This window comes from Schistocerca americana, chromosome 7, assembly GCF_021461395.2.
Source record: "Schistocerca americana isolate TAMUIC-IGC-003095 chromosome 7, iqSchAmer2.1, whole genome shotgun sequence".
Lineage (NCBI taxonomy): Eukaryota > Metazoa > Arthropoda > Insecta > Orthoptera > Acrididae > Schistocerca > Schistocerca americana.
The window spans coordinates 586,423,287-586,438,996 of record NC_060125.1 but is presented as its reverse complement, the minus strand read 5'-3'; the positions used below and the strand labels follow the sequence as shown (position 1 = coordinate 586,438,996).

Here is a 15,710-nt window from a genome sequence, read left to right as displayed (position 1 = left end):
CCCGCGCAATGAATCGCATAATTTTACCACAGCGTGATCAGACAGAAAACCTGCAGTTTTTGTTACAAAGATTCAAAGGAGTCAAATATCTAAGTAGCCTTGATTTGACTAGTAGTTACTGGCGGTTAATGCTAGAAGAGAATAGTAGAAAGTATACAGCATTTCTTTATAATGGTAGAAGTTACCAGTTTCAGAGAATGCCTTTTGGACTCTCGATTTCTTCAGCGGTTTTTATGAGAGCACTGGATAAAGTTTTAGGCGAAGATTTGAAACATGTAAAGCTTTATGTTGACGATATCTTGATTAGCACAGCTTCATGGGAAGAACATTTGGAAATTATTCACCGGATACTTGAAGCATTTAGGAAAGCTGGAGGGACTTTTAACCTGGAAAAATCGGAATTCGCCAAGTCGCAAATTAAATTCCTTGGGTATATTATTTCGTCGCGAGGGATTGAACCGGATCCAACAAAATTGGACACAGTAAGCAATTTTCCGTCACCTAAGTGCCGTAAGCAACTTAAGTCGTTTTTTGGTTTCTGTAATTTTTATCGTCGTTTTCTTTCAGGATGCTGCCTATCTTCTCCTGTCTTAATGGACTTGCTGAAGAAGGATGCTATATGGAAATGGACTCATGAACATCAGGAAACGTTTGATTCAATAAAAAACCAACTGTGTGAATTATCTATCCTTCACCACCCTGATTTAAGTGAAAAGTTTTACCTTGGCACCGATTCAAGTCATTATGCGCTTGGCACAGAATTACATCAATTAATTGAAGTCGATGGAGTTATTGAACATCATACTATCGCATTTGCGAGCCGCGCACTCACAAGCTGGGAGCGAAAACATTGTCACTGAAAGAGTAGCACTTTCCATTGTTTGGAGCTTCGAAAAGTTTCGTTTTTATCTATTTGGAAGGCATACTGTCGTAGTGACAGATCACAAAGCATTATCATTCTTGATGAATTGGAAATTGATGCACAATAGGTTAACCGGTGGTCGTTAATGCTTCAGCAATACAGTTTTGGGATTCAGTACATACCAGGAAAGCAGAACGTCGTACCGGATGCGCTGTCGAGGCTGTCAGAAGGACAAGATTCAGTTAATGTTGCGCATCCACTCCAGAAAGATATAAGGATTCATTTTATGCGAGGTGTCGAAGGCAAGCGTCATATACGCAAGATTCTGCGGAACATCAAACAGGAACAGGACGCAGACGAAATATTGAGGATGATTAAAGAAAAATATGATGATCCGAATGCCGAGAGTAGTGGCAAGATACGTCAATATTATTTAAAACAAGATTGTATCCTTTACCGGCGAAGCAATTTGAATTCTGATCATTGGAGGCTATGTATACCCAAACATGTAGTGGATGAATTAATAAGATACGTTCACGTGAGATATGCTCATTTTGGGCCACGTAAATGTATACTAAAATTGCAGGAGAACGTCGTCTTCGATAACATGGCATGAAAAGTACGATCAATTCTAAAATCTGGCGATCTCTGTCATAAAACTAAAGTGTCTACGATTCAGCACAAAGGTTTCATGCATAGCATTATACCTCAAGACCGTGGTGAAATTTCAGCTCTCGGTCTCAATGGACCGCTACCCAGATCAAAAGGGAATTTTACTCAAATTTTGGTTGTGATGGATGTCTTTTCGAAATTTGTACGCCATTACCCACTCAGGAAAGCCAACAGTAAGATCATCATCAAGAAACTCAGGGAAGAGTACTTCGTAAATACTGTCAAGCCAGAGTGCATTATATCGGACAATGGTCCACAATTTCGGTCACACCTATAGAAAGATTTTATTAATGATGAAGGTATTCGGCACATTGCAATTTCGTCTTTCAGACCCGCGTCCAACCCGACTGACCGTCAAATGCGTGAACGAGGACGTTTATTTCGTGCACATTGCGGGAAGAAACATAAAAGATGGATAGAACGATTGACAGATTTTTAAACAGTAATTAATAGTTTGTCGCATGATTCAACGGGATTGCCGCCATGTAAAGTCCTCTTTGGAAAGAAACCTGACAGTATCTTCATGAACACATTTCCTTTCCGCAAGAAAAGGAAATTACACAAGAGGAGCGCTTTAAAATCGCGTTGGAGACGATGAAGAAACGAGCAGAAGGACGGAAGCTGGCACATGACAAGATAGTGAAGCCCATTACGTACAAAGTCTGTGATTTAGTACTTATTCGAACTCATACGAAATCATCAAGTGCAAATGAAGAGATAAAAAAGTTTCATCACTACTACAGAGGACCATTCAAAATTAGAAAACTTGGTCACCCTAATTCCTTTGAAATTGAAATGGTGCAGTCTGGTCAGTATTGTTGTGAATTGGCAAGAGAGCCAACCCACTATGGGAGGAAGCCGAAAGGCACGCGTTTGAGTTCACGCAGGCTGGCGTGAGGTCTGGAACAGGTCAAGGAAATGAGACTAGCAAAAAAGGACGTAGCTGAGGAATACTTAACTTTAATCCATGATTGGTGAACATCGCTCTTGACGGTACATGTTTTACAGCATCAATAGTAACTGGTAATGGCGCCTTGCTAGGTCGTAGCAAATGACGTAGCTGAAGGCTATGCTAACTATGGTCTCGGCAAATGAGAGCGTATTTTGTCAGTGAACCATCGCTAGCAAAGTCGGCTGTACAACTGGGGCGAGTGCTAGGAAGTCTCTCTAGACCTGCCGTGTGGCGGCGCTCAGTCTGCAATCACTGATAGTGGCGACACGCGGGTCCGGCGTATACTAACGGACCGCGGCCGATTTAAAGGCTACCACCTAGCAAGTGTGGTGTCTGGCGGTGACACCACAAGTATCATAGCCTACAACATGTAGAAAACATTAAACCGTATCATCTATAAGAAGTGTTGCAAGACAAGAGATGCTCTGTAAAAAAATATGAACATTGTGTTATTTGTGTACATATCATTTTGCCTGTGTGAAAATAAATGGACAATAGTCGGTAGCTATTGTGAGTTAGTTATAGTGGACAGTAGTAGGTAGCTACTGTGAGCTAGATGCAATCAGTTTTAAGCATTTTATGCCGTCACGTAAACATTGTGCAGTGCTTGAGTCAGAGACACGTCTGTAAGCAATAATAGGAACGCGTGGCGCTAGTGTTGTGGATACTACAGACTGATTGACGTGCGCGCGCGGTGTATTTTGTTTCTCCACTGCCGTAATTCCGTTTTGTGTTTGTATGTTGGCGAGCCGATGTGGAGCCACCGACGTGAAGCGATGCGCGCGCAGCGCCGTCGTCACGTTTTACAACTGCTGTAGAGGATGTACCAACCCCTAGGACCTAGCACGCAGCGCGACTGTCGCCTGTTCCAGCGCTGCGCTAGCCTGTCAGGTTGGCGAGCTGTGTGGAACGCGGAACCATGGGATGCTGACGTCAGCGGCCAGCTGATCAACAACAACAACAACAAGCTTCACGGTGCGGGAGTCGCTGTTACGACGCTGTTACTACAATTCCACCAATTTGCAGAGGCAACGAGTCTACAGTCCCCGGCGACTTCGATGCCACAGCCCTATAATTCATCGAAAGCTACGAATACGTGCGTTTTGCATCGCATCATATAGGGAAAACGGTGAAAGTGTTATCGTTATTGTGGTGGTATATCCCCGGCGGCATCGATGCCACAGTCCAGTGCGTAGTTAACCAGCGTGTTTGCGTGTGATTTACGACTCAACATATAGGCAGGGACCTAAAGCAGAATAATTAGATATGAAGTGCTACGTAAAAAAGTGTTTTCCAAGGTTATTATTTGTTTATGGATTACTTTCCAAGGTATGTGCCTTCTGTCAAATTTCTTGTATTACTAACCCTGAAAACTGGTGGCCATAAATATAACAGTATCGCGTTTTCAAAATATGCTGCCACTAGGAGCGTTAATTTATGTTGGGTAGTAATAGAATATTTTCCTATGAATATTATGTAGTAGTTGGAGTTGTCAGTTTATTATTTTGTTTATTTTTTGATCACATTCATTCAGTTAGGCCTATGTTTCTATTCATTCAATACAGTGACTATCTGATCATTAGTATTTAATCCATTACAACAAAAAATATTCATGAACAAGCTAACAAACACTTGTTATTCGTGTATCACAGTTAGCCATACTATTTATTTGGGACATTACAGCATTGTGTTTCATGTTGCTATGCTAATTCAATGACATTATGCAGTGTGCACAAGCATTTGCGATTAACCTGACTTATCTTATTGCTAATTAGCGAGTGATTTAATGATATAATGTGATTAATGTACTGTGATTAAGTGATACTTGAATTTCTTAAACACCATTTTCCTTACACAAATGAGATTTATTCTTAATGACTTGAGGTTCTCCATTAATAAGCAAATAGTTTTGACTAAATAATGTAATTTTACATTTTTTCTTTTTTGTCTTTCTATATATTTTTCTATTTTAATATTCAAATCTAATATCAATATTACACTTTCTCATATTAAAGTATTATTTTGGTGGGGATATGTAAGGGTACAGTACCCTTACGTGGTATCGAATATGCACTACGCAGAGATCATAGATGGTTTAAGCAAAGACTGCAGTGCAGTCAACAATGTGCGAGTGGGTAAGCAGTAGTCTAGTGTTGGAGTCCGTGGGTGGAAGTCGGCTGTGAGAGGCTAGAGAGAGAGAGAGGTTGCTCGGTAGTGAGGCTGGAGATGAGTGGCAGAATGGCACACAATGTTTGACGTTCATAAATGTTTATAAATTGATTTAAATAATAAATTCCAGCATTTAAGAAAGGAGATGCTATCATTTAGTAGTTTTCACAATAACAGAAGTGGACATCAATGAGTCTCATGACAAGGAGGAAAGATATACATTATGCTAAAATAACTAAAATATAACTTCACCTACAGCATATGCGAATAATATAGTTTGGTGCGAAACTGGGGGGGGGGGGGGGGGGGGGGGGGAGGTTACAGGTGCTTGATCTCTCAATCAGTTGCCATCTGTGCAACACGTTCGCCATGGACACCCATAAGCGAGGGTCCATGTGGATTTTAGCAGGCATTTCTAGGGAGCTATTTGGCTGGTGGTGACATGCGTCATCGGTGGAACGCCGTAAATCCTGGTGTCGAATTATATACTTCGATTCAAGTCGAGACAGTTCTGTCCGCCTCCAACATAGAGGCATATCGGATGGCTCATAATTCAAAACTCAGATGCCCAAGGCCTATCAGAATCCATATACTCCACAAGTCCTGCACTATTTCTTCACACTGTATTGGTGCACCCGCATCACTGGATTCAGCCCAGACAAAATTCTACATAGGTGCTGGCATCATGCCCTGTTACACATCCTGCATCCCTTGCAGTGTACCCTATCTATGAACCAGAGCAATCGTCTGTGCATTCTTTTCGGCTGGTGCCCGGGATGGACACAACGGTTCTTCACTGGGTGTAAGGAGTATCAGTTGTTTGTCGGTGCAACCACCCACTCTTATTTGACCTGTCAGCACAGTCGGCTCTGGTAGGATGGACACTCACAATCTTAGCCTCCACCCCCACGTCTGCCACCAACTTCCGGTTGTGACACCAGGGTCACCACCAGACATGTTCCTCGCCCCGCACGCCCTGTGCGCCACTGTACAGCTTACACCTCAGTGATCGATGACGTCAGAACCCATCAATAGGGGACCACTCCCTCTGTTCCAGACATCCTTCACCCCTGCTGTACCGGGGCAGACTGTTGTCACCGTCTCCACTGCTTCAGATGGACTATCTGAGTTGGATGTCCCCAAGGCTGGTTCCATAGGAGTAGAGTGCTGCAGCCGTTAACCCACTCTGTGCCTCCCCCTCACTGCCACTGGCACAGCCGGGAAATTTTCGGCCCTACATATAGATTTCAAGGGAAGAGACTCTGTACTCTCGCTAGTGGCGGATATCGATAACAGCTCTGAGGCGCCACGTCTTGTGCACAGTGTGTCATGCGGGCTGTACCACTGACAGCCATGGGGCCTAACAAGCAGTAGTGAGCTCCGTCATGTATATACAGTACACGAGGACCTATCACGCTTATCCACTATTCGGATACTGACCCTGCTTTGTGGACTAACTTTCTGCCTATCGGTATTGGGAGTTATTCAGTGTTCAGCTCACGAGGCATTTGGTTTTCTTCACGAATTACGTGTTCGTATTGGTATCAGATTTAGAATAGTGCATTACCATGTTGAGAGACGAACCCATCGGTGAAAGGACGACTTTATGGCTGGGTGACTGACTGAGGACTCCTTTCTGGTTTATACAGTTCTCAAATTACCCTAAAGATTGGTGACAAGAGTCCAAAATACATACATCATACCATCCATAACACGATGGATCTGTTGGACTGCGTGCCTGAGATATGGCCCACTTCGCCTAAAACCTTATCTAGTGCGATCATCAGATGTCACACAAATCCTACAGTAGTTGGTGAAGGGAATCTGACGGTACTGATCCACTCCAGTCGTTGCCTTGTCAACCCGTTTCCTGTAAAGGTTACCAGAGGTCTAACTAATGTTTCGGAAACGATTGCGTACTGACCGGGTCGATAAATCCTTGGAATTGCCTCAGAAAACTGCAGGGCACAGTTTTGTTTGCATTTTCCTCAGGTACCTACGAGTCATCAGTTATTGCTGTTCAGAGCCAGCGGCAGTTATGAGGCTCCTGCATTTCACGATAGCGGGTGCATCTTCGAATAATTTCGCTGTGGTGTATGCACACTGCATAATCCCAGATTGAAATTCCTGGCAAGCTGAATAGCAGAAACAGTATAGGACTGCTTCTTCTTAAACTGCATGGGTTGCTGTCCGTAGCAATACCCTCGGGTAACAGCAGTACTCCAAAAGAAGTTTCTGATCAAAAATATACAAACTGTGCAAGTCACGAGGGTGCTGCATAATTTCTTTTAGCAGTTAATGGCAGGACTTTTATCCTGCATCGTTTTCTCAAGGAAAATGTTGGCTTTCCTGCGCTGTACAGGTACTTATCACGAATTGTGAAAATCATGGTGCACGACGTGTGTTCAGCGAGCGATCGGCAAGCAAGTTGGCAACCTGGAGTAAAGATCGCTATCGTTACTGTTAACAGCGGCAGTTTCCCGCGCTACAGGGACGCCAGCTTCCCACACGCACACCACACGCATTCTTCTCGCCGAGGCACCAGCGCGTGTCGCCCTGGTCGGATTCCGGAATTGATCGCAGGATCAGTCGACTGCTCGGCTGGTCGATGTGTGGGCGCTCTGGCGACGCACCACTTTATGGGTCGACAATAAAATTTGCAACGCCCGCTCTGAAGCTGGTCGTCTGGGCGCCGACTTTACTCCGCTCCCTAAATCCACGCAGGTTGCGCCATAAGGTAGACCCAGTTCCTCAGCCGGAGGTGACCTCAATCTCCGGCGATTTAGTTCGGCACTAAATCAGACTCTTACTGCAGGTTATACTTTTGTTTTTCTTTCGTATTTATTTACGTTTGTCGCATTGATTCTGAAAGTAGATACCCCCGCTCCCGGCCCCCTCCTCACACATACATCCAGATCGGAGCAGGGACCGAAGAGTATTTTCTTTACGATACTTCTTGTTACTTCTCCGAGCTTATCTCGTTCTCCAAGGACTTTCTGGAATACAATGAACTTAAGGAAAACTGTTTCGTTACTGTAGTGAAGGTAGGATGTCCGCTTGTGGGTCGATGTGTAACACTCAATTCTAACATTTTATTCTGCTTAATATCTAGGCTATTGCATATCTGTTTTCCCTAATATTAAGATTTTTTTTAGTAAATGGATTGATCAGTTGCTCCCCATATTTCCAAATATTTCGAATACATAGTACACTGTTTCTTTTGGATCACTTAAACTCCAGATTACCCAACGCTAATGGTTAGTTACGACGTTCGATATGCCTACAGATGAAGAAAGTACGAGATACTGGGTCTATCAAGCACCACAAATATAAAAACAAAGCATTTAATGAGGACGGGGCTATACATAGAATTTAAAAATATATATCACACAATGCAGCACATAAGCTGGATACGTGACCGGTTCACCAAATATATCGATGCTGTTCCGTCTGTAGAAAGCAATAAATTAGAGGGCAATTACCGTATATACAGAGAGATTACTAACACTTTCCCCGTCTCTGTGGCCAGAAGAATCAATAGCAAGGACGAACGGCTGGCTTGACTGATAGCCCATCTTTTCCTGTCACTCTTTATTTCATAGGCGCATCATCCTCGGACTCAACATCGAGGTAACTATACACGAGGGAGCAGTTACTCTTTCTGTCAATATACGAGTATTTGTGAGTTTTAACTCCTTGCGTCTTCCCCAGAATTCGAACGCTTCACGATACATATACACTTTAGCAGCAACTGTCGCATATTTGGTAAATGTTTCAAATGGCTCTGAGCACTATGGGACTTAACTTCTAAGATCATCAGTCCCCTAGAACTCAGAACTACTTAAACCTAATTAACCTTAGTACATTACACACATCCATGCCTGAGGCAGGATTCGAACCTGCGACCGTAGCGGTCTCGCGGTTCCAGACTGAAGCGCCTAGAACCACTCGGCCACTCCGGCCGGCGTGGTAAAGGGCATTTCAAACATTACTATCGGTTCTCTATTTCTTCGTTCGAATATGGTGCCTATGAAAAATGACTTTCGTAATGTCCCGCATGTGATACGGTTTCTTGGATGTCGCCAGCATGATGATTTTGTGAGCGGTGCATGATATGAGTGTGTTACTTAAATCAGCTGTGAATATGTATTTTAGGAATTACAGTAGTATGCCTCTCATGCAACATAATACAAAGCTCTATTGTAAAGTTCATTAAACTAACTTAGCAGATTTTGCATGTGCATGATCCCTCACAGCCACTAAACGATCGCTTGATAAAAAGCGCTTCACAGCTCTTGATGTCACGTGTTTATGTACCTGTTAAAAGTCGCACACCGACAGAAAAATACTTAAGACTCGATGGAAAGAGATTTTATTGACGTATCTCTTTCGGAGGTGAAGGTATACAGTCTGACGTCTACCTTGCCTACAACTGTTTTTTATGTGGTTAATCCGCTGCAAATCGACATACACGATCACTAAAATAGCCTTGAATGCTTCCTTTGACTGTAAATCAATCGTACTAGCAAACTAATACGTCCTCCTGCTTGTTTATGCGCAACATACTAGAATTGCTTATGTAGCGGGTAACTGACGGTCCCCTAAGTAGCAGTCGTCTGCAGGTCTTCATGAATTTCGCTAGGATTTTCCGAAGTAGCTTCTTCTCTCTTTTAAACAGCACTATCCGTGGTCTGCCTCATGCAGCATCCTGCGTTATCCACGACTCCATTTGCACAGACCGTGTACTAGAATGACCCCGTGTCATTCCTTTAGATTGCTCCTGCAGTTTTTTTTCAAACCTGACAAACTTTTGAAGTTGAAAAGGACATACAGATCTGTTTAGTAGCGGTTTTTCAGATCAGGTATAAAGCACGTACCATATTCAATATGGTCATATTCTGTTCAGCAACGCAGAGCTGTATCTACCAGAGAGATTTGGTGATACCACAGAACTAGCACAGAATCACTCGAGTACGTAATTGTCTGTGGCCTTCCTTATACCAAGGACGAATTCATGAGATGAGTTCCACAAAGTTGTTGTCTGCAGAATCAATCTTGATCGCACGCGCGCAGAAAAATACAGCATCTTTCTGGGATTAGGTACCATTTAGCAATAAAAGTGAATGCACGGTTGAACAGAATAGCATGCTACTTTTCCGTAAATATGTAACACACCGTCAGATACAACAGTGGGTGGTTGTTTTTCGAAAAGTGAAAGCCGTATCAACCGTGCAACACGGTCAAGGTTTGCAGTGTTTGTTGTATGTTACCCGGTAGTTTCAGTAGTTCCACCACCTAGATCAGTATCTTTTTCGAAGCGTTTATCCCGCCGTAGTAGCCCAATGTAGTCATGATTTGCCATATTTTGTTTCCATTTCTCTAAACTTCAGGGGCGGGTTGCCCTTCTGTTGCCATATTTGTGAGTCAGCTTAAGGTTGGTTGGTTGGTTTGGGGAAGAGACCAAACAGCGAGGTCATCGGTCTCATCGGATTAGGGAAGGACGGGGAAGGAAGTCGGCCGTGCCCTTTAAGAGGAACAATCCCAGCATTTGCCTGGAGCGATTTAGGGAAATCACGGAAAACCTAAATCAGGATGGCCGGACGCGGGATTGAACCGTCGTCCTCCCGAATGCGAGTCCAGTGTGCTAACCACTCAGCTTAACGAGTGGAAGTCATGCCTGCCTTCAATCTGTGAATCGCGTACGCTTTGTTCTGTGTGTTACCGTGTTTTATCTTTCGTGTAGCGTATTTCCTGAACAGAGGTTAGGGACCGTAGCAACACTTTTGCAAACGAGTGTGAAAAGTCGCCTAAACTCGAACACAGGCTGGGCGGCGAAATAGACCAACGGTTTTTTTTTAAATTCTTAAAACCACTTTTGCATGAGGACACAGCACATATGCCCGAAAATGAGAAAACATTGTTTGATCGAATATAATTTTAAAACTGGACAGCCACAGCTAAAATAGTTACACATGATTGCTTGACACATCATATAGTGACCAGTTTTTAAAAATACTCGTGTTAAAACTCTTAAAATGAAACCGAATGAAATGGCCAATGCCCCGCTGTAAACCCACGCAATCGATATCCCAACTTTTTGGTTGCAACTTCTGGTCCAAACACACTCCTGGAAATTGAAATAAGAACACCGTGAATTCATTGTCCCAGGAAGGGGAAACTTTATTGACACATTCCTGGAGTCAGATACAACACATGATCACACTGACAGAACCACAGGCACATAGACACAGGCAACAGAGCATGCACAATGTCGGCACTAGTACAGTGTATATCCACCTTTCGCAGCAATGCAGGCTGCTATTCTCCCATGGAGACGATCGTAGAGATGCTGGATGTAGTCCTGTGGAACGGCTTGCCATACCATTTCCACCAGGCGCCTCAGCTGGACCAGCGTTCGTGCTGGACGTGCAGACCGCGTGAGACGACGCTTCATCCAGTCCCAAACATGCTCAATGGGGGACAGATCCGGAGATCTTGCCGGCCAGGGTAGTTGACTTACACCTTCTAGAGCACGTTGGGTGGCACGGGATACATGCGGACGTGCATTGTCCTGTTGGAACAGCAAGTTCCCTTGCCGGTCTAGGAATGGTAGAACGATGGGTTAGATGACGGTTTGGATGTACCGTGCACTATTCAGTGTCTCCTCGACGATCACTGGTGGTGTACGGCCAGTGTAGGAGATCGCTCTCCACACCATGATGCCGGGTGTTGGCCCTGTGTGCCTCGGTCGTATGCAGTCCTGATTGTGGCGCTCACCTGCACGGCGCCAAACACGCATACGACCATCATTGGCACCAAGGCAGAAGCGACTGTCATCGCTGAAGACGACACGTCTCCATTCGTCCCTCCATTCACGCCTGTCGCGACACCACTGGAGGCGGGCTGCACGATGTTGGGGCGTGAGCGGAAGACGGCCTAACGGTGTGCGGGACCGTAGCCCAGCTTCATGGAGACGGTTGCGAATGGTCCTCGCCGATACCCCAGGAGCAACAGTGTCCCTAATTTGCTGGGAAGTGGCGGTGCGGTCCCCTACGGCACTGCGTAGGATCCTACGGTCTTGGCGTGCATCCGTGCGTCGCTGCGGTCCGGTCCCAGGTCGACGGGCACGTGCACCTTCCGCCGACCACTGGCGACAACATCGATGTACTGTGGAGACCTCACGCCCCACGTGTTGAGCAATTCGGCGGTACGTCCACCCGGCCTCCCGCATGCCCACTATACGCCCTCACTCAAAGTCCGTCAACTGCACGTACGGTTCACGTCCACGCTGTCGCGGCATGCTACCAGTGTTAAAGACTGCGATGGAGCTCCGTATGCCACGGCAAACTGGCTGACACTGACGGCGGCGGTGCACAAATGCTGCGCAGCTAGCGCCATTCGACGGCCAACACCGCGGTTCCTGGTGTGTCCGCTGTGCCGTGCGTGTGATCATTGCTTGTACAGCCCTCTCGCAGTGTCCGGAGCAAGTATGGTGGGTCTGACACACCGGTGTCAATGTGTTCTTTTTTCCATTTCCAGGAGTGTATAAACGCTATGTAATAGGCTACAGAACGCTGCAGAGTAGCAATTGGCGAGGCTAGGTAAAGATTTCAGCACTCTTCCACTGACAAAAAACCATCGTACACTGTTCGAAAGATAATCGGCAAAGATGAAAGTCACATCTCTGTTAAGCCACGAACTGTACACATTCCGATTAAAGAATGCTCTTGTACACCTACGTCAAGCAACAAAATGCCCTCTGTAGGTGTTATTCAGGGAAGTACAGGGCCGTGTAGTGACAAAAGCCAACAGGCTCACGTGTATTTGCCACCAACGAGTGACCCGTGTGTTGTCAAAGCGTGAGCTGCGGCTGCCGTCTCTGTACCCATTTCGTAGCTTAACACAGGCCGACGAGACAGTATTTTAATCGGAATGTGTACAGTTCGCGACTTAACACAAACATGACTTTTGTGAGTGACCATGGTCTTTTTATTATTTGATGATAGGTTTTTATTATCAATTGTGGAATGCTGAAATCATTATCTAGTTACGCCAGCTCTTACACTGCGGGATTCAGTAGCTTCTAACATACCATTTACATTTTCACCAGAAGATACAAATCAAAAGTTACAAAACATGTCGTGTGTGTTTATAAGTGATCTGTACACATACAGCTACAGCGGACAATGGCACTTTTCGTTCAGTTTCATTTTAATAGTTTTAACATCTGTATCTATAAAAACTGTTTACTGTGTGAAGTCTCAAGCAATCATGTATTGGCTCATGCTACACGAAATATGGGCTAAGAATTAGGAAGGAGGCACGAAGTCAGAAAGACAGATATTACTGATGTCTTGTCCGACAGAAGATAGGGCCAGTGGAACGTGACACCTTACGTCACTGTAACGGAACAAATGTACAGGAACACTGGGACGCTATGTAATCTACATTTAGGAAAAAGAAGAGCTTAACCAAGAGCTCTTGTTCCCACTCTCATTTACCGAGACAGAGAAATTCGTATAATTATAATTCAATGCCGAATCAGTTACCACTTTAATACTGTTGTAGAAACCAGGATCAAACGCTAAGTAAGTTAGCAATTTGTAAAGGAAAAGATACGATATAATCGCTGACAACTCGACAGAATATCCAAGGAACACCATCTGCTTCAAGTTATGTTTGCAACCATGTCCACAGCCAGCGATGAAGTGTTCCCATTGCTTATCTTTCTGTGGCTTACGTCGTGCTCTTTTTCGCTTTGGGTGTAGACATTTTTGCATATTATTTCGTATCTTAGTGCACTGCTTTCACTAATAATTGTATGCCTAACCCTTTTACTGTCCTAAAGATGATCATTACACACTGAAACTACTTATCAAATACAATTAAAAACCTCTTGTGGCCAAAGCCTAGAAAAAATACTACAATTTGAGATACTACTCCTGTTCCCACAGTTAGACATGTAGGTTATTTAGCTGAAGTATAAGGTACAGGTAGCTGCCTTTGGGTAAATCCCGGTGTTTGGAAAGCTTATGGTTAAGTGACATTGATCATACAGAAAATCGTGAATATTTACACAGGATTTAAGAATTGTGGGGAAAACTTTCCATATCATATCGGCCAGTATATTAAAAAAAATAAGTATAAGGTACCTATCGTAAATTATGTAAAGCTGTAGTTAAAATCATCGATAGTTAATTCGGTTAACGTCGCTCGGAGTTTCTGGATTTGTGTTGGCGCAGCGACGTGATACTGCGAGAGTGAGAAATGCAAACTACAGAGAGTTTTAAGACATTGTCCTGTTTCCAGTGTGCTCCCAGAGAGACAAAATGTATTAAATCAAAAATATAGTGCATCAGACATCCTACCCCCTAAGGTTTGTAGCTTACATGGATGTATGACCGATTAACTTAAAAAGAGGAAAGAAATATTTGGCGTACCTTTGAACTTTATTTGATTAAATGTACTAGTGATCATCCGCAGTTCTTCCGTAGGATTCTCCCTTATCTGCAACAGATAAAAATAAATAAAACACACAAGTTACTTCTATCAAAAATTCGTACTTTACTCTTAGTGCTATAAATGTTCTAACGAGTTAACGTGCCAGCAATATGTTTCTTAAGCGTACCGGAAACGACAACTTCTTGAATAACGCTAATGAATGCTCGTTAATCTTGATAGCAAGCAGGGGCTTGAGGATTCGAGCATATTGCATTGGGATAATTTGTAACACGAAGCGTATTGATATCAGAGTCCGTTTCTAAACTGGTACCGCTTATATGTGTTTCACGAGAAAATGTACGCATCTCTTTAGTGTCATTCGTGCACATAAAACGTACGCTTCTACATGAAGGGGATCAGGGTATTAAGGTCCACCCTCTAATGCCACGGAACATAAATATATTACATATTCTTTCTGCGCTAGTAAATACGTTGCGTATGGAAAATTACTTTAACGCACGGAGATTATTTTTAAAGGATCCGTTTGTAAGATAAAAATTTATGTTTCAGAGAATCAATCCACATAGGTATGTTCACTTACTGCTACATAAATGTTTATGTTGGGTCGATGGATGAGCCATTGTCGTTGCATTTTTGAATTACTTCAACAACGGAAGCATCCGAAGTATTTAAAAGCACCACTTAAAAATTTTGTATTCCTGTACTGCAATCGTGTTCTATTGCGTTGTAGCACTGGTCGCAATAGTAAATTTTCCGGGATCAATTACCCGTCCAGTCATACATTACCTTTCCTGCTTATGCATTCCAGTAAGGTACGTTCTTGGTCTAAAATTCCACTATCAGAGGATTGAAACAATTGAAATGGAATCCACAGTCGCCAATTGTGATGTCGGTTATTACGAAACGGATGTAGTGACTCCAAATCTTTACGGAAACTGTTTCGTCCAATCAGTTCTAAATAAATAACTTTGCATGATATAATAACTCTAGTGTTAACTATGTAATCTCTTGAAAAATAAGGTAAAATAGGGCCACAGTGGTACTGACGCTCTTTGATGGAAACATTAGCCTTTCTGCTTGGTGACATATTTAAGCTAAACCGACAATCGAGTCTGGATCACTGACTTCTGTAAAATGCAGAGTGGTTTTATAAGAAATTAAAAAAGTTAATTTGACTGTCGAGCATATTCTCCATACATTCCTACATTAATTACAATGTTACCATACCACAATTCATCAGTTATCGGCATTAGTTTATATTTTATGCCATTTTACGTGCAAAAGGGATTTGTTTAAGTTTAAGCTTGATCTTTGAGATCGATCGTTAGATTTCGTCCGATAGCTGCGTTGAATGCGTGTTAAAGGCGAAATTTAAATTACGGGCTTTGGTAAGGAATCATGATTACCGTTTTAATCTGTCAGGAATGGTAATTTTAAGCGATAAAATGCTGTAGACTGGAATAATTTATTACAAAACGTACCTTACAAATTAAATGTCCGGAGCACGTCCTAGAACGTATGTAACCACATAAGACGATACTAAAAATTTATGTAAAGCTTCCACTCAGGTAATTTTCCTGGTTCATATTTGGT

At 43.4% G+C, this 15,710-nt stretch overlaps 1 protein-coding gene across 1 annotated transcript in view; it reads right to left on the bottom strand.

Annotated features, from left to right (window-relative positions):
* The window catches only part of LOC124622132 (carbonic anhydrase-related protein 10-like), a 403,585-nt gene that overhangs the window by 87,336 nt on the left and 300,539 nt on the right, over nt 1-15,710 (bottom strand). The window contains exon 7 of the mRNA XM_047147753.1: nt 14,096-14,162. Coding sequence (XP_047003709.1) covers nt 14,096-14,162 — 67 coding nt within the window. The remainder of the gene's footprint in view (nt 1-14,095; nt 14,163-15,710) is intronic.